The sequence below is a fragment of the Natrix helvetica genome (genome assembly GCF_964273705.1).
Source record: "Natrix helvetica genome assembly, chromosome: 1".
Taxonomy (NCBI): domain Eukaryota; kingdom Metazoa; phylum Chordata; class Lepidosauria; order Squamata; family Natricidae; genus Natrix; species Natrix helvetica.
In genome coordinates, this window is record NC_138548.1 from 223779987 (window position 1) to 223803302 (window position 23316).

A 23316-nucleotide genomic window follows, 5' to 3' on the forward strand; every position below is an offset into this window, starting at 1 on the left:
ATAAAGAGTTGAAGATATTTTTTAAATATTAAGTTGTTAAGCCATAGAGAAAAGCAAAGAATTATATTTAATGCTATTTAGGGAAAAATATTTTGTATAGTTGTTGTTTTTTATTTTCATGAAGTCAGTTTATACTGATGGCAAAAAGAAGGTAAGGCCTGAATCATATATAGATTTAAGTAATTTCTAAACTAGCTTTAAAATTCCTACCAGAAAGGAGCCATTCTCTGTTATAAAGATGCTGGGAAACAATTTTTCCAAGCCAAGCTAGCTAAAATGTCTGATAATTTATGTTACAATACTTTTATTAGAAACACTAGTTTCTCTTGAAAATAACTACAATAAAAGCAGCTGTTGAGATTTTTTTTAAAGTAACATTTGTACAAGTCAGCACAAATATTACTCCACATTCATATCTGAAGTACATTCCATAGAATTTGTTCAAGGTCTAATACTGCCATCATGAACACATTTACTGCTACAGAGTTAAGCCCACCAAAACCAGTGTGACTGATTTCAATTTTTTTTTAAAATGAACAGGACTGTCCTGTTAATTTAGTTCTGCTTGATGCCTAGACTAACAAACTCAAACCTGAAACGAAAACTGAACATGAAGTCCCATTGAAAAGAATGGTTGTTCTACAACCACAATTTTTTTAGGATTGGCCACAATTTATTATACAATTATACAGTTATATATCCAGGTCTCAAAATGTTGCATATTGTTTCTCTGGATGAATAGCTCCCCTGTCTCTGTATATTTGTCTTTAGTATGTGGAGAAAGTTAAATAAGGATGTTTTTTTAACAGTTATACAACACAGGAAGATATTAATATAAGAAGTAACATCTAATTTCCATGTAAAACCAAACTGATGGAGCTTTAGCAATGTAATTTAGTAAACATAATTATGTAATGCACCCACTTCAATATCCTTTTGGAGCAGGTATAATATGCAATTTTGGGATAACATTGGATTTTAATTGAAACTTTCAGGCTAAACAAAGTCTCTTTAGAGGTTGAGCTAATGACTAATAATCCCTGACTTTTTGTTTTTGTTTTTAGGATCTGTTTTGAACAAAGATATTTTCAGATTTTTGAATGAAGGTGAATCTCTTCTCTGCAACCTCTCCTATTTTTCATTCTATCAATATTGTTCCAATTAAGAGATTGTATGAGAATGCACCACACATACCGCCCAATCCTATGCATTCAGAAGGGCTCGTTCCTTAATAAAATATAGGCTCACAGCTTTCAAACTTGTATCTTTTTTTATATGCCATGCATTACAAAAAATTAAATTGGCAATCTCCTTTAAAACATGGATAAGTTCAATATGTATAAAATGGTATATTGCAATGATTTCTAGAAAATTCAGGTTCTATGCTTTGCTTGTGATTTGTTACTAACATCACAGTGACAGGGGAGAGTGGAGTGGGGGCATAAAGCATGTCAACGGGGAAACGGAAAAGAGGGAGAAAAGCTGAGCTATCAGTCAAGGCTGCCAGTCAAGAACGGACTGGACTGAGAACAACGAGGTGCAAATCAGAGGAATTAAACCAGAAATCTTTTATTTGGGGGGAGCACTAGATTCCCCCTCCCCATATCCAGCCCTTTTCTGCATATACCCCCAAACAAGGCAGGAGCAACGTGAAAACCAACCATTGTGTTTTGATCTCATTTTTGATCCATCATAACTTGGGGGGAGGGGAGAAGAAAAACTCAAGGTGGTTCAAATTCTGATTCTTTGCACCTGGTGATTCTCCCTGTTCCAAATTGACAGCCATAAATGCCCCCTTGAATGTTACAGGTATTAAAAGCCAGGCCAAAAAAGAGCAGCCAAGTGCCAACAAAGAATCTACAAATGACATGTGGTTTGGGCCAATAATGAGGCAGCTTAATATATCTCCCTTTTTTTAAAAATTAGTATGTTATTGTTGTTATTATTATGGCAATCGTCCAATAAAAAAAGGGAGAACTGTGCAGCAGGGTGATGGTGAATCATAAACAGAGGGAAGTGATCACGTCACAGCTGCATCATGATTCTGTTTGTTACGTCTTTCTACCAGTTTGATCAGTTCTAGCATGCTTTAAAAAAAAACCACCCCCAATAATCCACAGGCATGCAGAAGGATCAGCTCGCTAATGGCATCTTACCCTCATCCCCTCAAATCGGGACAACGCTCTTAAAGGCCTCAAGGCTCTGAGTGTCCTAAGGGATTTAATGGCACCTAGTTCCGAGTAGCCCAGGGCATTAGCTATAAGGCTGACTAAAGAGACCTACACAGAAAACAGGAAAAGAAAGGAAAAAGAAAAAAAAAGAAAAAAAGAAGAGGTTCCAGACTGTTAGCATAAATCCCCTAGCACTGGCAGTATATTCATCCCCCAAATTGGACTGCAGGCCCGAGCCACCCCCATTTACAGTGACACCGAAGAAGGCAATGGCCATCAGCTGCCTACAGCACTTCACTGAAAGGACCTGGAAGGAAATAATGTAGTTGAGAGAGGCATAAATATAAAACAAAGGGTGGAAAATAAGTGAGAGTGAGAGAAAGAGAGGCACACACACACACAGACGGAAACAGGGTCTGTTGGAGATTAGGAGCCCAAACGGATGACAAGAACCTTACCCTCGCCCTCTTAACAGTCTGCAGGATCCCAGCAGCTCCCATTAAATTAAGCCAGACAAATTTTTAAAGGACCTATGAAAAAGAATACAGATAAATACACACACTGCACAAACCTCCTTAATTCTCTCATTTGGGTGGGGATGTGGATGTGGGGATGACCCACCGACATCGCATCATAAAATTAAGAGAAAAACAAATATCCAGCTTTCCGTGTTTCTCCTCTGAAAGAGCAGTTTGTTTCTTAAGAGTTTGCAACCTTCTGTGTCAGAGCAAAGGCTTTCTGAAGGTTTCATATTAGCTTTCTGTTTCCTGGTGTGGGGAATAGGTGGCATGAATAGCTATTGTAATCCAAAGAATCTGAAGGCCATCTAGTGGAGAAGGGTATTGTTTTCTCTTATTGTAAGTTATAATAGGACTGTATTGTACTACAGGTGAGGGCTAAGATCCTTTCCTCACATTAGGAGTTTAAATAAGATACAGTGGACTCTTTATCTCAGGCTTCCAAATTCTGGTACCATCTTTATGTGCCCAGCTACCAGCCTATTATCCCTGGCCAAAATGATAAGTAGCTGGGCCCAGTTGGGGATGCTGTACTCTTTATTGCAAAAAGGTGCTTTTTCAATAGGCAGTTGGAGTGTTTTTCAAAAAGAAATGGGACTTGGAAAAAAAATAGCACTTTTGAGACAACTATAATCTGCATGACTGAGAATCTCCACAGACATTCTTTATTGCAAAGTATGCATCATGTTGGAATGCAGCAGGTTAGCTTCTTGGCAGTGTTTATACAGGATAGGACTGATGAGAATCGGGGGTTCTACAACATTTGAAATTGGAGTTCAGCATAAGATGCCAGTTCCTGTTCTAATGCCTGGGAATGCATTCTGGGAGCCAGTTCATGAATTACCATTTGCAGTATGGCAGCTGCTTCCAGGATTGGCTCCCATTTTGCTCTGGAAGTTCTGGAATAAGTACAAATAATATGACCAGGCTCAACATACCTCTGCTTCTGATTATAGACTATATAGTCTATCTACTAACCTGCACTGTAGCAACAGAATTACTGGTCCATAACATTCAATGTAGAGCCATTCAACCTACAGTGGATTTGGGAAAATAATAAAATAACATTTGCCTAGCCAAAGTCCTTGGGAGAGACTCAGCATGTGGATCAAAATGCCAGATCCAATCTAAACATTTGGCTGGCTGCAACCAACTCTAATAATGATGTGGTGTCCTGCATAGCACTTAAGCTTTTACAGTAACATAAAGAGTAGGTATGGATAAACTAGAATTCTTCCTCTTTCTTTGTCTCTCATGCTCTCTTTTGATACATATTATGGGATGTACGGCACATATGTACCTATGAGGGTACACAGAAATTTCAGTACTGTACTACGTTTAAAAGAAATATTTTCACTTATTTCTCCCTAAAACATCTTGTCTATCATGTTGAAACTTAACCTTCCATAAGTAAGCCATGCTTTATTGCAGACGGTTTTAAAAATATTAATTTTAGTTAACATTTATGTTAATTAAATAGAATAGAGTAGTACTGCCTGGAATGCTCCAAAGGAGAGGACAATACTTTTAAGCAACTGCCAAAGAACTAAAATTAAGGACACTGTTTTTTTCAGGGCTGACAACCAGATTGGAGAATAATATGCTGAAGCTTTGAAAGTCTAATAATATGTATTTGATCTGGCTGGGAGAAGCAACTGATTACCTGAAAGGTGCTCTTCAAAAAGCAACTGGACTTTCTTGGTTGATCAACAAAGAAATCCAGAAAAGCCTTTGGGACAATCATGACCTGGATGATTGAGAATCTCCATAGACAATTGATTGTCTCCCATTTTGGGAAGATTCGCTCCAGAGACAGTTTGTCCATTGAAGGGTTGGCCTTCTGGAATGGCTTCCACTAGGTGTGTTTGGCCCCAGTCTTGGTCCCCCTCCAGAAGCATTTCAGTTCCAGACTGCATTTGGGGACTGACACCAAATATTCTTCAAAGTTTAGGTTTGTCTGTTTTGACTTCTGGTTTTATGTTACAATGTTTTCAATGTTATTGCTATTTTCTTTTATTCTGTGAACCCCAGAGAGTCTGTGTAGGATAGTGTCAGGACATACATTGGAAAAAATAAATAATTATAAGGTAGGCAACATGGGTCTATCTTCAGATCGCTTCACTGTTGTTCACCCTAATCTTGTTCAAGTGGATTTCCAATTGCCGTGTCCAACATGAAGCCATTATTTTGTCAGTATTTCCATTGCCTGTTCTCAAAATGCCAATGTTTCACGGGCCGAATAAGTTATCTGTTCTGTATTGGTTAAGGAAATGATAGATGGACTCTGTAAGTTGGTCAAAGAGCACTAGAATACCTGAACTAAATGGAGGGTGGATAAAATAAAATTTGAAACCCTAATAACAGAAAAGTGGGAATAAGTCAATAAATAAAAAATAGGTAAACTGATAAAAACATCAGTTTACAATAAATGAAACCAGAAATGTATTTGAAAATGTATCAGTGTTGGGATAACGGTAAAATATCAAATTTTTTAAAAAGTAATTCTATTTTTAAAATGTCAGACAATTCATAATTGTACTTCAGCAATATTTTGCCCATCCATGCAAAAGCACTGAAAGATAAAATATCTTAATAGACAATTGTAACTATGGGACATATTCCTTTAATATGATATAATTACACCCAAAATAAGAGCCAGTAAACTCAATGCAATTTACTTCTTAGTAGACATGAATATAATTGTATTTTAAATTTCATTGATTTCAATGAAAAGTAATAGATGCAACTAATCATTTCCACTGGAATATGTCAGATGGAACAGACTTTCAAACTCTGAAAACTGGTCTTTAGCCAATCCTGCATGAATGCTAAGGGTTTCGAGCAGAGCTGCTCTCTTAAGCAAGAAAGAAGAAATTGATGAAAAAAATGTTATTTTCTAGGATAGTCTCTTCCGTAGGGTCCTATAAATGAGAATGTTTCCTGTCTCAGCAATTATAGATCTTAGCAGGAAGAAACTTCTCCTATTTCTTGAAGGAGGATAACTGGGCAATGCTGTTTTAGAAGAAGCTCTTTCAGCCTCAGTTGCTCTCTGAAATTCATTAAAGCGACTGGATTTTTTTTCACACATCTCCAACACACTGAAACAAAATGATGTGGATGTCTTATGAGTTGCAGGGACTTTAATAAGTGAGGTCATGGCATTTTTTTCCCCAGGGTGATGGCCATGATTACATGACCAAAGCCCCAGTGCTTTGTTTGCGTGTGGGAGACATTGACACATGTACAAAAGGATGAGCTTTCAATCATGTAGTCATGACCATATCTTGACTTTTTGCCTCCTCTCCAGATGATTCTGAAGATATAGAAATTCCTCTGAATATTAGCAATTATGGGTAAATAACTGTTAACGAAAAACAGGTATTGAGGTGAATGTAGTTAGATCACACTTTGAAAATACTATTCACTCAAAATTAGGGGTAAATATAATATCAACATCTGTCCAAAAAAACAAATCCATGTATGGTTTACTCAACAGTAAATCCCACTGTGTTCAATGAGCCTTACTCTCTAGCAAGAGTGCTGAGGATCCAATTTTAGAACAATGCTTATGGATAGGAATTAGGAATGGTCTTGTATTGCATTTATGGTTTGAATTTGTAGATAAGCAATATAGGAAAGAAAAGGATAATCTTATAAAAATCTAAATTTTGAAGCTTAAAGATCCCCTTGGAGAAAAAAAAATACACTAAGGGAATGACAGTTATGTTAAGGAGATGATTTTTTCTCAACACAAACAGACATTGAACATTATTTTTGTTTTAAAAAAAGATCTAGGATATATTTCTCTAAACGTTGAAACTTAACTCTGGACCAATTAGAAACATATTGATTATTTACACAAGATAATATGTTAGTTTTCAAATGATAAATTCATATATAGATTTGATATTTTGATCTTGGACTAATAGTAATCACATTTTTTCCTAAAGAATGAAACAAAAAATAAAACAGTACAGGGCAGCACAGTAGTAACAAACTATACTGAAGATGTATGTGGGGAAACAAATGTACAAAGATACTCAATGTCTGTGGAAATCTGAAGAGAACAGGAAAAGAAAATTGTCCCCAAATGTAAAAAATATTAGTGATCACGGTATTTCCCATTAGCAATGCAACATCTAATCATGCAGACCGCTAATGCCTTTTTAGCTAAGAGTAGGATGGACTTTTGTTTTAAAAGATCAAAGTCAACTTCATTTTGCTTCTGCCCACAATTTAAAAACATTGAATGCATTGTTTGTAAATTTCATTTAAACAGCAACACTAACAATAATGCTATATACAAGTAAGGACCAGAAAATATGGGTGCTATCAAAATTATTACATCACTTTCAGGTCTTCTATTCCACAAAAATAGCACGTTAATAAATAATACAGATGGTCAATGGACATTCCCATTGTTTCAAGAAAATAAGTATTTTGAGACCCAAAGTATATTAAATTAGAATGTAAAAATTAGGTATATAAATGTAAGATACATGCATGAGGGCAAGTATGTGTTCAGTTTGCTTTTTGGATCTCAGTCTTTTGAAGGGTAAATTGTGACAAAAAAGACAATAGTTCTGCAAAGTGGCTTTGGGAATATTATCTAATATTTGTAACTATTCATAATTTGTCTCCTCCATATCTTATGCCTATGACTGGTGAAGATTTTGAAGGAAAGGCCACATTAGTCAAGAGATGCTGAAAGAGACACGGGGGGAGAAGAACTGAAAAGGCAATCACTTAAACCTTCTCTAGTGGAATTGAAAGAGACTGCATTTTTCACCAAAGTTCCTATCTCTTAAGGAGAAGCAAACATTATATTCTTGCAGTGGTACAAACTTGTCTTTCACTCTTGACCAAGATAGATCAAGATAAATTTTGAATGTGAGCCTTTCAATTTTTCCAATTCATTTTTTTTTTTTGTTATTTTATTTTAACAGGTAAGATAGCTTTAGGGCGTTCTCACTATATCAGCCCATTGTACAACTCAGTGATTCATTTCTTTATTTGAGATTTTTGATGGAAGGAGAAATCATGCATCTTAATAGAGCAATAGAAGTTAAATCTGCTTTGCACTTCTGTTTGTTTCTATCTGTCTTTACTATTTCTGTGGCATTTTCTCAAGTTCGTTCCCCACTCGAATCTCAGTGAAAGAGTGGACCTGAAAGTGAAATATGGAAAACCTCCTCAGCAATTAACATTTTGGGTTGTAGCAAGTAAGAATGGAAACAACAGAATGTTTTGCCTTAGAAAAGATTTAGAAAGAAACAAGGGTAAAAATGTTAGGTCTTAGTTATTTAAACAATCCCCGATCTTCAAAAAAGCAGCAAAAAGAAAAAAAGATACTTACTGCTACAATGAGGAAATCCAACCAACACCAGGCATTTGTGAAGAATTTCACAAATCCATAGGCACACCACTTCAACAACATTTCAAGGATAAAGATGTAGGTGAAGACTTTGTCAGCATATTCCAGGACGGTGCGTATTGTTTTTCTCTGTTCTATATAAATATCCTCAAAGGCCTAAGGAACAAAAGAACAGTAATTGTTATTATATCTTAGTCTTGGCATTAGAGAGCTACAAAGGTATTTTGTTTTGATCTACTGTATTTTTCGGAATATAAGTCACACTGGAGTATATGACGCACCAAGATTTTGAAAAGGTAATTTTTTTAAAAAGGTTTTTGCACTCTGTGCAGGCCTCCCAAACTCTCTGCATGACTCATTATTTGTGAAAAACGGGGCCTGCAGAGAGTTTGAGAGGCCTGGAAAGTGCTCTTGGGGGCTGGGGGGGGGGGCAAAAATGGCCTGTTTTTTTGCAAAACACAGGGCATGCATAGTTTTGGGAGGCTTGTAGAGTGCTCCTGGGGGCTGGGTGGACAAAAACAAGCAAAACATGGCCCATTTTCACTCATTTTTGCCCTCCCTGGTTCCCAGGAGCACTTTACAGGCCTCCCAAAGCCTCTGCACATCCATTTTTGTGAAGGGGGCAATTTCGGGAGGCCAAAAATGCTGTATTCAGTGTATAAGATGCACCCAGATTTTCTCCCTCTTTTTGGGGGGGAAAGGTGCATCTTATATTCCGAAAAATACGGTAGGTTCTTCTGAAGGATGCTGTTGTAGATGAATTCAGTTTACACATGTATATTTATTTGTGATCTCCCAGCATTTAACTACAGGTTCCCTTGACTTACAAGCTTGACTTGTGCAAGTGAAGGACTGGTGCGCACGTACATGCACACACTACAAGTCGAGATGTGTGTGTGCACAGGCCCACTGCTTGTGTACGTCAAGCTGCACCCACACATGCTTATGTGGGCCAGCCTGCAGCTTGTTTGCAAATAGGCCACAGTCTTGTAGTGGGCTATGGCCCAAGAGTTGGGAACCCCACTTTATGTGGTTGCCTTGACTTATGACCATAAAGCAGAGGTGGGTTGCTGCTGGTTCGGCCCAGATTGGGTGAACCGGTAGTAGTAGTGGCGGGAGGCTCCGCCCAGCCACCCGGGTGCTTTTGCGCACGCGCAAAGTGTCACATGCATACACGAGCGCACCTGAACAGGAGTGCACCTGAACAGGAGTGCACCTGAACAGGTAGTAGAAAAATTGGCAACCCACCTCTGCCATAAAGGCTTATGACCAGAAATCTGCTCATACGTCAAGGACCACCTGTATTAACACAAAGCCTGCCTAAAGAGGCAAAGGAGCTAAGCTCAGATCTTTAGAGCCCAATTACTACCCCCATTTCCTTCCTAAAATCAAACATTATCATATTGGTCAGATTTGACCTGTCTGAGATCTTCTCTTTGTTTCCATACTGCCGTTTTAAGGAGGGACCAATACCAGCAGAGGAAAGAATACAGTATTGTTTTCAGATAGGGATTTAGAGTGCATAATTCTCATGCTTCTCTAGCTAAGCACAAATGGCCATTTAGTATTTATTACAAAATGCGCCTGAGACAAAATTAAGCACCTTAAGCCTTGTCATGAACATGAAATAGTGTTGCAAGGGGAGAAGAGGTCAATCCTTCCCTAAAAGACTCCTCAACCTCAGTGTAAGGTCCTGCAGGAATATCTGGAATATCCTAAAAAGCAGTCAAATATATCAGTACAAAATCTTTCTGCGGTAGCTTTAGTAAGGGATGATTTTCACTGTGAATGTGCCAGGGAGGAATAATTTCCTACAATGCAACTAGGAGACCTCTGGTTGCTGCTACCTAACATTTTTCTCGCAAAAAAGGGAAGACATTTGCAGCTGATTCGTGAATTTCACATACTGTTCAGTTTGAGTAACAAAATAAAATGTCGCTCACCAAAGCTCCACTGCTGAGCAAGATCATGAAGATAATGAAGGTTTCAAACCAGTTATGTTCCACAATGAGAAAACACGTCTTTCTTAAGTTCCACCAAGACTTTCCCAGTCCTTCTTCTATGCTGACTTGGCAGCACTTGAACCGTTGCACACAGTCTGCAAAGGTAAAATTAATTTTGTTATTAATTTTGTTACAGATAACAATCCCAAGAGTTAGACATTTTCCAGCTGTAAGATATTTTCCCATCATTCATTCATTCATTCATTCATTCATTCATTCATTCATTCATTTCATTTCATTTCAAAATGCTGTCAATTAAAATTAACACTGAGTTACAAAAGATTTTACAGATATACAAATCTGTAGAGTTGTGCAAGTTTAATAGTTAGATCTCAGACCTCTAATAACATGTCATCAAAAGGAAACAAGTTAGTGATTTGATAAAATAATATAGTAAAATATTGCTATAAATGTAAGAGGCATAATGAGTTTCAATCACGTGGTTAAATAGCATCTTTGCACCTTCTTCATGATATTTTAGAGATTGGGGAAAATTTATAATATTAGTATAATTTCAGATTCCATTTGATTTATTACAAATGTCTCCAATCTGTGGCCCATGGGTCACATACGGCCCTGGAGAGCTAGCAATGTGGCCTCACAAAATTGTAAACTTTAAACATTATTATGTGATTTTATATTATAAAAGTATATATTTTATATGCGGCCCAAGAAAATTCCTTTTCATTCAATGCAGCCCAGGCAAACATAAGGGTTGGATTTATTACATTCACATTATTACATTCACCATTCCCTCCAAATGGGATTAATCAGGCTATTGAACAACTGAAAGTAGAAGGAATACATAAGCCAAATTGAAAGGCTAAGAACAGAAATATAACATTGATTCTTTGTTGTGGTCTCTGTGCATCACCCATATGAGTGATGCATCTATGCAAAACCTTTGTCCTGTTCATTCAGAGCTGAAGCAGATTGTGAGAAACACACTGCCAAATGTGCATGATCTTTATTCCAGAAGGACTCACAGCTCAGTCATTTTGTGCAGTCTCTCTGCTCCAACTATTACCACTAATTCCAATGTTTGAGGTTCTCTAAGCATGGTACATGTCCCCAGCCTTTATCTTTGCTCACCAGAATTGTCATGATACAATATTCAGTCTTGAGCAAATAAATCTTTCAGTCATGCTTTTTGGGAAGCCATTCTTCACCACGTCTATCATAGAAGGTGTACCTGCCCACCACCATTTGATAAACTTAGCCCTATCCTCAACATATAGAGGCCACAGTGAAGAAAAAGTTCCTTGCCCATAACTATTATCCTTTAAAAAGTTTTTTTGTATATTTCCACAGTGATGAGGAGGTTGGGGAGGAACTTTGGCCAGGGCTGGAGTCTGGGGAAGGCTCTGATCGATGCTCTGTGTTGGACACAGAGATAGAGCCAGGGCTGTCTGACATTTCCCAGCCACCAGAGAGGCAGCTGCCTCTGGATATGAGTGAGGAAGAAGAACATCTGGGCCATTTCCAGATGCACGTATGCGCAGAGCAGTTAAGAGAGGTGAACAACAGAGGACAAGGAGTCAACTCGGGAAGCAAAGCACACATGGACGCTGAATGGGGAATAAATAGAAAGAAAGTGGTTGTCGTAGGAGACAACAGTTCATATTTCTGAAGATTTTGTTCATTGTGTTTCGTGCCACAAAGACTGCTTGCCAGAGCTTAACTTGCAGCCTTTTGGCAGGGAGCTTAGGGCCTTGCAATTATTGCAAGTAACGGATAAGGTCTGTTACTACAGTTAACTTCTTGAAGGACTTTTGCCTGGATTTTTTGGTGGGTGAATGCAATTAATTCACAAGAGATAAATAAAGAGGGATTTTTCATGAGAAGGAGTCTGTTTCTTGCTTCTGCCAAGGCTGGGTCAGAACACCACCTTCCCTTTTTCAGTTGTTTGTTTTGGTACGTTTGTCTTGAAATTTTTATTGTCTCAAAAAATTTAAAGCAGAAACTACACCCAGGAACACATGCAGAAGACAGTTGTTGCATGGACTGCCATGTAAATGTCCACCAAAGTCCCCATATTATATTATGATATTATGTTGTGGACTTTGCAGCAAATGAAAAATGATGAATTCTTCCCATTGTCCTGAGGACTTTTACTTATCCTCCATATTTAGTATCACCTTCAGTAAAGCATGCATCAGGATCCAAGTACTCTTCTGGTGCTTCCACAGGTACCTCTTCTACCTCCGGCTTTATATCTATGGTGCTCCCCTCTGATGAACTTGTATCATCCAGCTTCTGGAATAAAAATGATAGCAAGAACATCAGGTGAGATTTTTCACAGAAAACAAAACAAGGATATTCTGGAGACTCAAAACGAAATCTTAAAAGAAGAGACTGAGGGAACAAGAATGATTAGCGTTGAGAAAATTGAGAGGAAGAGACAAGATAGGGATGATAAAATAAGCCCTAGGTCAACCTGTAATAGACAAATTAATAAAACAGACTTTCATTTTTCTGTAGAGGTGTGCCACTCAGTATGAACAGTATTATATTTTCTTGTCTTACTTCCTCTAAACACCTGGTTTTCAGATTGAGGAAATTGATTCTGACCTGAACAGCCTAGCCAAGAAAAAATGTAAATAGGAATTTAATTATCTACCAGCTTCTGCAGTTCCCAAATTTATCTTTGATTTGCTGCAGCTGGTCTTTCCTTTAATTCCTATGAGTGATATATTAATACTGTACAAAGCATTTCATTATTTTAAGATGCATTTTTCCAAATATGGCTAACAACTACCAAATTTATGGGCATCTGCTGATTGCAAGGCTCTATGCTATAGCCACCAACCCCCATTATGCTTCACAACAACAACCTAGCGCTCTGATCAAAACGTCAATCCACTTCATTGTGAAGCTTTGTTCTCTAGTCACAAGTCCTCATTTGTCACCCCGGAATACAAATGGCTACCCCAGATGATGACATGACAACACAGTTTGAGCATCGGGACATACCTCTTTGCTGCCCTCCGTGTCACTGCTGAAATCTTCTGTGTTGAGGTTCTCAAAGTCAGACTCACCCACAGCAATGGGAACACGGACAGTGAGGTGAGGGTTGTTGATGAATGACATGTGGTCTTCATCAATGATGTACTTCTCTACACTGCTGCCAATGCCACTGGTGGTGCCATTCCCATTCTTCTGATAATCAATCTCCCGATTGATATCTGCCCCTGTATGGTTAGCAATGCAGTTCATCTTCTTGTCATACAGCTCGTCCAGTGGCTTCGCTTCATCTGCCTCCCTCTGCTTGAAGTGCGCCTGCACAAATTCATGCACTTTAATCTTTGTCCAAGCAATGCCCTTTTTGATCCGGATGACAGAGATCTGCAAGTTGTTCATTTCGCCATCATCATCACTGGCTGCAAGGTTGTCTGCACTAAAAGAGCTCAGCAACAAGGCCAAGAACAGATTCAGCACCTGGATGAGCAGAAAAGGCAGATCAGGGCAATGCTTCTTAACAAGCTCTCTTTGGACAAATTGCTGCATTTGTCCCATAAAAACACTGTTTTCATCGGGCAGTAGAAGGAAAAGTGAGACAGCTTTGCTGGGAACCAAATTGCCAGTAGGCTCCTTCAACAACAGCAGTAAAACAATAGTAATTCTCTGATAACTGCTAAGTAAGAATGAATTTGCTTATTGATTTTTCTCTCCCTTTTTCATTTTGTAATTCGGTGTCACACATATAGATGGCATGTGTGTGTTCGTGCGTATGTGTATGTGTGCATAAGCACTCCTATAATACAATACATTTTAAAGTACATATTCTTACACACACACATTATAAAAATAGCATGTCTGTGTGTATTTCATTCAGTCACTCATTCAGTTACGTATTCATTCATTCTTACAAGAAAGCAGTAATAAAAAAAAAACCCTGTGAAGTTAATAGAATCTTTCTGGGTGCAGCATGAAATCTTATTGATTAGAGACAGCAACTGCATCATAAACCTCAACATTTGGAACAATATATTTTATTCTGGTTGGTTTTTTTTTTTTTTTGCCCTGCCACCCTTGAAAGACTTTAATTTTGGTTATGGGTTGAATGTGACCAAATTTTAAATTAATTTGCTCTCCCCACCACCACCCTTTTGCACGCACATATAGTAGGTTGTGAAACATTTGGAATTCAAGGGCAAAAAGATGCTTTTTATTGTGCAGGGTACAAGCATGGCCTCTGTCTGCAACTCCCTGAAACAACCTATTCTTTTCCTAGAATAGCAAAAAAATTTCCTTGGAATCTGAAGCATGGCACAGCTGTAATTCATACATATTCCTTTCCCCCCCTATTTTCAACCCATTCAAGATAATGATGCTAGTAAAAGCGTCTCAAGAAGCAATGTGGAAAGAAAGCAAATTTTGGAATCATGATTGAAGAGAGGGTGATTATATAGATATTGAATGCTGTTTGCATTGAATGTATTCTATTCAGCATTTGAACAGTTGGGCGATCCACCTTGTTTCTCCTAACAACACTGGAAAATCAGCATTGGGACCATTTTAAAATCTAGCATATTTAATATAGGGAATTAAGCATCTTATTTGATTCCCCATTTTGAAATACAGGACATAATTGTATCTCCTCAAGTGAAGAGACCTGCCTCGTCAAAGGGGTGGAGTGGGGTTGTGGGGGGTGGGTATCCCCAGGAAGATTGAGTAAAAAACATTGGGTGTGTATTCCAAAATTATATATACCCCAGCAGGGTAACCTATGGCGAATAGCATCGTAACTGCCAGCTAAAGCAAACAGAACTCTTTATTGGATAGCTGTGATATAGGAGGATGTGAGGCAGATGATTAATTTTGTGAGAATAGCAAAGACATAAATTCATACTGCATGAAAGAAGGCAATGGGTAAACCACTCCTCAATTTTTACCAAGAAAACATATGGATAGTCAATATAGGATTGTTGACAATATAATGCTGGGTCATGGGCCCTTCAGTTCAGATGGCACTCAAAATGCGAGGGAGGAAAAAGTTGAGGATCTTTTGGAGACTAATTATGTTTATAATGGGACCTGGGAATGTAAGCTTGAACGTGGTAAAGCTCAATACAGTGAACAATAAAATCAATAGACTACACATTGGAATGTGGGCATCAGTCAATTGAAGTGGACTAGAATTAGACCCTTTCAGTCAGAAAATAATATAGTTTACTGTTCAGTACATAAAAAACTTAAAAGGAACAGCATTGATTTCATACTCAGAAATGATATGCACTTGGCTACAATGCAGTCAATAATATCACTTAGACTTCGTAGACAACCCATTAATATGATAATTATCCAAGTTGATGCTCCAAACACTGATGCATAAAGATGTTTAATGTGTTTTATGATCAAATTCAATCTGAAAACAACAGATCAGGCAAACAAGAGACTGGAGTACCAAAGTTGGAAATCTTAAGAAAGAAATGTAATTGAATTGTAAGATTTAGGAAACAGAAATGAAGCAGGAGAATGACATCATTCAAACAAGCAAAATAATGCTTATAAGCATGATCATCTCCAAATATCACACACACACAAATTTATATTGGTGCAAGGAAGTTGAAAAGCTCAGTTGCAATAGCCAACATGGCCAGGATCTGATTGTGGACCAAATTATCATGTGTAAGTTCTAAGGCAAGATAAAGTGGGAGAAGAAAGTCAACCAGTATCCACAGAATAATCTTGAAATTCTATCCACAATTCTCAAGGAGAATATCAGCAATCATATCAGAATCTTGAACCTCATTGATACAGAATAAGGATGACTGTGGAATGAAGTCCACGGTTAAAGATGATTGTGAACACAGGTTGCCAAAGATGAAGAAACAGAAGAAAGGAAACTGGGTGTCAGAACAAGCAGGGGAAATTGACAAGAAGAGAAGCCAAAGTTAAAAAAAATACAAGATCTCAAAGGAAGTATTTAGCAGACATAGAAAAAAAGAAAAGAAAAAAAAGTATAAATAAAATTAAATTTAAAAAAGAAAAAAGAAAAATAAGGAAAGTCTTCCAAATGATATCCAAGTTTGGAAGAAGGTCCCAACTTTGTGGTAGTATGCTACATGCTGCTATGAACAAATATTCAACTTCCAAGATACCTTACAAAATATTTCCTATTTACAAAAACCTCTAACACCAGATAAAGTTAGATGAGTACTTCAATCATACTGGGTCATAGGGTTGCAGAAATTGATATCACATCCACAAAATATGGCAAACAACAGATGAACAATCAATACAGATTTTAAACACATTATACCAACAAATTTAGAGAATGACATATTGGCCAACAAACTGGGTCAGTTTAGATACCCTATACCCAAGAAAGGAGTTTTAATAGAGTGTGCAAAAATAGGAGTAAGACTAAATATAAAGAAGAAAAGAATGTCAAAAGCTACATCAACCAGCCTTATATTTGATCGTGAAGATACTAAGATGGCAAATAGCTTCTGCTGTTTAAGTTTGTTTACCCAGAGTAAAGGAATAATTAGTCAAGAAGTATGCCACATGAGTGGAATAGCAATGAAGGCTTTGAAAAAAGATACTTAGGTGCTCTGATGTGTCTTTAGCCACAAAAATCAGAATTGTGCAGACAATGTCTTTCACTGTAAGATCCTATAGAAATTTGAAATTAGAAGCAGTGTAGAAATAATTTTAACTTTATGGAACTTCACTGTTGGAAAAGATTCCTGATAACAGAATGGATAGCCAATAAAATAAACAAATGAATCATAGGACAAATAAATCCAGAATTCTCTCTGAGGTACATATGACCAGACTTGAATTACATTTTGGATATGTTATACAAAGACTTAGCTGCCTTGTGAAACCTTAAAATGATGAGAAAGATGGAAGGGAAAAGAAAAAGAGAACAACCAGCAATGAGGTAAATGGACTTGATTACAGTGGCAGTGAGTGCACCATAAGTAGATCTGAAGAGCCAGATTGGGGACAGATTGTCCTGGAGAAAATATATTTATGTGGTTGCTAAGAATCAACACCTACTTGATAGAACATAATCAGTTAATCAGCCAGTCAATCTAAACTTATTAGTTTATTCTCGATGGCACCCATTTTTGTCATTTTAGATACTGCTCTTCTTAAAGAAGCTTTTATTTTAAAAAAATTAAAAAGGCAAACACAAATTCAAGAAAAAAGATAAAACAAGTAATTGAAAATTAACCAGATAAAATGAGTTTTTATGTGAAAATTAGACCTTAAGCCCCTAATACTTTTTGTCATCTTTCCTGATAAATAACTCTGGAGAATGTAAAAGCTTTCACCTTGTTTGTGAATGAGCTGGCTTAATTAAAGCATTTAATGCAGGAATAAATTTGTACAACTTGGAGGGGAAGAATAAAACATATAGAGTAATAAAATGTTCATTTGCTAAAAAAATCATGAACATTAAAAAAGTTGCATGCAGTTTGAAAAGATGGAACTCTTTCTAACATTCATATTTTATAAATATGAATCATACTGTGGGGCCAGTGTTATGGAACATATCAAAATATGAAACATACTATGGGACCAGCATTCTGTCTGACATAAATAATACAAGTTTTTTTTCTGCTCTAATGTCCTGCAATTCCATACCATTTCATTAAGTAATCTCCCTCCCTCCCCACCTTCTCTCTCACACACACCATTGCTAAGTCCATTATTACCCAAAACCTCTTGCTAGTTCAGATTCAGCATTGGGTTTAGCATTCATGGGCAGTAAGGATTTGAGTATCATGATAGGTCTTCCCTTTGGAAGCCTTCTTTATTAGCTTTTTTTTTAAATATGGGAGCTGTAATTTTAATTTCTCACAATATCCCAGAATGATGCTACTCGTGAGAAATGAATACCTACATGAGTAGCTCAGTCCCATTACATAGAACTCCTAGTCTTCTATCTGAACAACAAATAGGATTACTACAAGATAGCTATTCACTTCCTACTTAAAAAGAACCATAGATATTTACTGACCACCAGATTTCCAATGACCATCACCATCATGAAGACAATAAGGCACATTGCCTGTCCTGCCACTTCCATACAGTCCCACATAGTTTCAATCCATTCTCCACATAGTACACGGAAGACGATAAGGAATGAGTGGAAGAAGTCATGCATATGCCATCGTGGAAGATCACAGTCAGGGCTGATCTTGCAGACACATTCCTTGTAGTTCTTGCCAAAAAGCTGCATCCCTACTACAGCAAATATGAACACAATGATGGCCAGCACCAAGGTCAGGTTCCCCAAGGCACCCACAGAATTACCAATGATTTTTATCAGCATGTTCAAAGTTGGCCAGGATTTTGCCAGTTTGAAGACTCTCAGCTGCAAGGTGAAGGAGAAAACATGCATACTTAATTAAGGGTGGTGGGGAGGGACACACATGGAGAGACCCATAAAATAATACTTATAGAAACAGAGGAACCAGTTTCAAGACAGGTTAACTGACTGTCATTAATTAAACTCTGGCTAGGACGCCTCTAGAGATAAAGAATTATAACTATGAATTTTCAGGTGGACAGGCTCATCACTAAACCTTTCAGTCAATCATTATCATTGTACATTGTGCCCAACATGAAAACATAATTGCAATTTGGGAGTATTCTTTAATCCAGTTTTGAGATCCATTTGGCCTTAAGGAGTGGGAATATTTTTACTCTTCCAGGAATATTCTTTTATATATTACATACTACCATATAACACTATAAACGCAATTTTAACAGGCTGTAAAAATATTTTTCCGGTCAATTAATTCAGTTCATTTTGATAAACAAAGTGGTTCTTTTTAACTACTGGTATCCTTCTGAAATATACATAATGCTAATAATTACAACAATAACACTCAAGAGGCAATCTGTTTTTCACCACATTGTTTCTTTCCATTTTGCTTAACTATTCTGCTCCTATTCTCTGCATAATAGATAGAATTTTCTCCCGTGGACACTCCTTTTCTATTAGTTTCAATTGCATGAATATTTATAGTGGCCCTCAGATCATTCCCATAGGTGCTACTTGGGAAAGATCAGATACACTCAGTGACGTGCTGTGAGGTTAATGGCTGGTGAGGCTGGTGACGTCATCAGGAAGGCGGGGAATGGGACCACGTGTGCTGGAGGCACACATTTCTGCCTCCGCCCTCCGCAGCTCCCGGGCGCGCACGGACGGAGGTAGGCAGAATGGCGCCGAGCCAGTCCGGCGGGCGAGCGACTGAGGATCAGGCTGCCTCGCTTGCTCTTTCGTCCGCCCGGATCGCCTCGGTGTCACTGTGGCTACCTCCGTCCGTGCGCGCCCGGGAGCTGCGGAGGGCGGAGGCAGAAATGTCGGCGTTTCTGGATGATGTCATCCGGGAGCGCCGACAACATTTCTGCCTCCGCCCTCCACAGCTCCCGGGCGCGCCCGGACGGATGTATAATATTATAATATTATATATATATATATATATATATATATATATATATATATATATATATATATATATATATATATATATATATATAGTATATATATATATATATATAGTATATAATATTATATACTATTATTTCATGAAGAGAGGTGAGGCTCTGCCTCCCTTGCCTCCCCTGACCGCATGTCCCTGGATACACTGATATAAAAGATAGAGACACATGGTTTGGGGAATCGTCAGTATTGTAGCTGTACTACCTAAAGACCTGCACTGGTTAGGGAGAATCATAACAATTATGTATTTCTCCATTATTCCATTGAATGAAAAAGACATCAGTTGGAAAGAGGGCACCATTAAAAGCAACCATGTTTATTTCATTCATCTATAGAAGATTTGAAATGGAGCACTATAATTACAGAAACCATAGACAGAAATCACAGAGACCCCCCCAAGGAACTTTTTTGGGATGCAAATTAAAGCATTTAACAAATTTCAATCTCTCAAGCATCATTAGCACGTAATAATTTGTTTGCATGGAACCTAACAGCAGTTTCTTATGCTTATATCCAGATAAACATAAATCACAGCCAATGTTCAATGTGTAAAATAAATAAGGAATACCAATCGGAAAGATCGCAGCACAGAAAGCCCCTCCACATCTGCTAGCATCAGTTCTAGTAAACTGAGTGAGACAATAAATCCATCAAAAATGTTCCACCCTTCTTGAAAATAGTAGTAGGGATCCATTGCTATCAGTTTCAGGAACATTTCAGCTGTAAAAATTCCAGTAAAAACCTGAAAAGAAAGAGAACAATTCAACCGAATTAAGGTAGGAAAGAAAAAAAAAATCCCCAGCTGCAGTTTGATAACAAGACAATTATTTTTTCTAGAATTTGAATGCTTGTTTCACCGCAAGAAAAGGGGAATCTGCCAAGAATTCTCCTGGGAGCCAACTTGAGGTTTTAGTCTTCCAAAAAAAATCCCATTGTGAGATGAAGAAGAGAAGCACAGTGGATATTCGACCATCTCTCAAAAGTAAAATAAAATAATAAAAGTAAAAGTAATACTGGGTACATTGGGTTTTTGTAAAAAATCATGTAGGGTTATTCCACAAGCAGGATGAACCCTCTTCACCAATTATTTTGCTATAAATGTGCTGTCCTTCTTAATGGCAAAACAAACTGGAAGAAATCCCTTAGTCATCTCATGTATTAAAATCTAAAATAAATACCATCTCTATCTGATTAGATGAGCATTTAAAAATCACACAATCATGTCATTTAAAACTGTGATGGTCCAAAATAGCCCTGAGGGCAATAGTATGAAATGAGTTTTGTGGAACCACACACACCTTCATTTTCTGAATTTGTCTAACAAAATACTGTATTTTTCGCACTGTAAGACACACTGGACAATAAAACACACATTAGCTTTAGAGGAGGAAAACAAGAAAAAAATCTGCCTCTGCCTCCCAGCATCTATCCAGTGTTCATCTGGCTAGCGTCCTTGCAGCAAATTGCAAACATCCTGGTCAGCTTCAGCATATTATCGCAGCCTCAGCACATGGCTCGTCAGGGCTCCACACCATTGCGCCCACAACCAGTCTACTGAGTTGAGCTACTACTGACACTGGGGAAGGCTGGAGCCTTCGCTGCAGAGCAGCTGATTGTTGCTTTGATTGGCCTCCCGGAATACCACTGATCAGCTATTCTAAGCGGCAGGGTTTGCCTATTGCTGCCGCCACCTATTGCTGCCACCTATAGTCACCGCCTATCACTGCTGCTGCCATTTGGCAGCAGTGATAATTGGCAATCGCCAGCGGCGAACGGCAGCGCGATCGCCAGCGGCAATTCTCACCACCTAGAACAGCTGATTGGTGGTATTCCGGGAGGCCAATCCAACCGCCAATCATCTACTCAGCAGCAAAGCCTCCAGCATTCCCTGGTGGCAGCATGAGGTGGCAGCGGTGACAGGTGATACACACCCACTCCTCCCCCCACCACAATATTCGCTCTATAAACAGGCATTTCCACCCACTTTTTTGGTCGACGAAAGTGCATCTTATAGTGTGAAAAATACAGTATAGCTTTCTGATCTGATGAAGAGGTTGTGAATAATTCAATCACCCTTCTACAATTGCAAAATAGTAATCAGGTATCCTGGATTTGTGGTGGGGTGGTGGTGGCTGAAGGTGTTGGCCTAGAAATCAGAAGACCAAGTCCCATTTTAGACATGAAAGCCAGATTCGGCCAGTTAATCTCTCTCAGTCCACCCATCTCACATGGTTTTTGTTGTGGGGAAAATAGGGGCAGGAAGGAGCATTAGTATCTTTGCTGCCTTGAATTACTTGTAATAAAAGTAATAAAATCTAATAAATAAATAAATACTGTTCTTAATCATTCCACCTGCCATTGGGAAACTATTAGCACAAAAACTGCTTACCAGATTTCCTACAGCCAAGACATGCTCAAATGTTGGGGTCATGGGATGATGTTCCATTGCCATGAAAAGAGTATTTAGAACAATACAGATAGTAATGGCTAAATCCACAAAAGGATCCATGACAATCAGGTTGACAATCTCTTTTAACTTCACCCAGTGTGGGTGGCACTCCCAAATGAGGAAGGTGTTAGCAAATTTGTACCAGCAAGGGGGACATTTTCTTTGGGATTCTTCCAGTTCTATATCATCACAACAAAATGAGAACCAAGTTAACATTAATGAACATATCGAAAATTCAAACTATTCAAAGAAACTTAATGGCAGAATTGACTCATTCTTAATTTGCTGGCTCTGCTACCCCTAATTCAGATTTATAGATTTATTCTTTGTGGATATTAAAAAAAAACCAAAACATGTATAACAATGAGCATGTTAAAAATGGGGCACAAAATACAAATGCCCGATAAATCAAAGAATGCATATAAACTGAGAGTTGGATGTCGATTGAAGTTTGTAACTTTGTAAGAGCTGCATACTTTTAATCTTTAGAAATATAGTGACCTTATGAACTTGTTGAAATGGATGCATTCCTATTAAACATACCTTCTACAAGGGTATTTGTTATGACTGTCATTATACTATTGGTTCGATCTTTTCTTCCATATGAAGCATTCAGTTGGTCCATTGACACCAGAAGTGACCCAGTGGCTTTCTTCTTAATCTCTACTTCTGTGGTTGCCTGCAAAATTCATTAATGTTCTTTAAAATGTTACTCTCTAAATAGGCTTTTGCCTGAATTTGTTTTCTACTCCTCTATCGGATTTGGATTATATAGCAGATATTGCTTCCACTGTCAAAATTATCCTCCTGTTTCTTTTCTTGCTGCAGGGAAATCTTTTCCCCTACAAGAATAAAAGCAATCAATGGGAAAACCTGGATCATAAAAAGTATCCATGAGGAAAGATTAAACAATCTTCTTCTTTAGTTCTAGTCAAATTCAAAATCAGCAGTTAACAAAAATAATAATAAAAAAAAATAGAAGAATTTTTCAAATTGTGCATACCAAGCTTAATCCTAAATATCACTAGATCATCATTTAGAGTGGAATTTTATATCTATGAAATTAAAGTAAATTAAGTAGGTATAAATAGAAACATAGAATATTATATTATTGCGTTTGTCTATGGTTGATTCTAGTAGCATCTTAATTTTGACTGGTTCTTTCCATACTTCTCTGTAATTAGAGGCATACACAACTATATTGTACTACAGATAATTTGATTCATTATTGCTTTAAGACAAACAAATTCATTATCTGTTGCTTAGGGTCTACATATGTTGCTGTTTGGAATCCACTGTTTATTTGGCGAATATTCAATATTCCCTAAATGG

General features: G+C 37.7%; 1 protein-coding gene across 3 annotated transcripts in view; it reads right to left on the reverse strand.

The window, feature by feature from the left end:
* SCN8A (sodium voltage-gated channel alpha subunit 8) overlaps positions 1-23316 on the reverse strand; it is a gene marked incomplete at its 5' end in the record, with an annotated part of 96497 nt that overhangs the window by 24476 nt on the left and 48705 nt on the right. For 2 of the 3 annotated variants that reach the window (XM_081946148.1, XM_081946147.1), the window contains 9 exons: positions 2157-2279; positions 8046-8219; positions 10007-10161; positions 12205-12322; positions 13040-13504; positions 18045-18401; positions 20104-20277; positions 21925-22163; positions 22528-22663. In XM_081946148.1, the coding sequence (XP_081802274.1) occupies positions 2157-2279; positions 8046-8219; positions 10007-10161; positions 12205-12322; positions 13040-13504; positions 18045-18401; positions 20104-20277; positions 21925-22163; positions 22528-22663 (1941 nt within the window). The remainder of the gene's footprint in view (positions 1-2156; positions 2280-8045; positions 8220-10006; positions 10162-12204; positions 12323-13039; positions 13505-18044; positions 18402-20103; positions 20278-21924; positions 22164-22527; positions 22664-23316) is intronic. The other variant, XM_081946149.1, reaches the window with a different exon arrangement.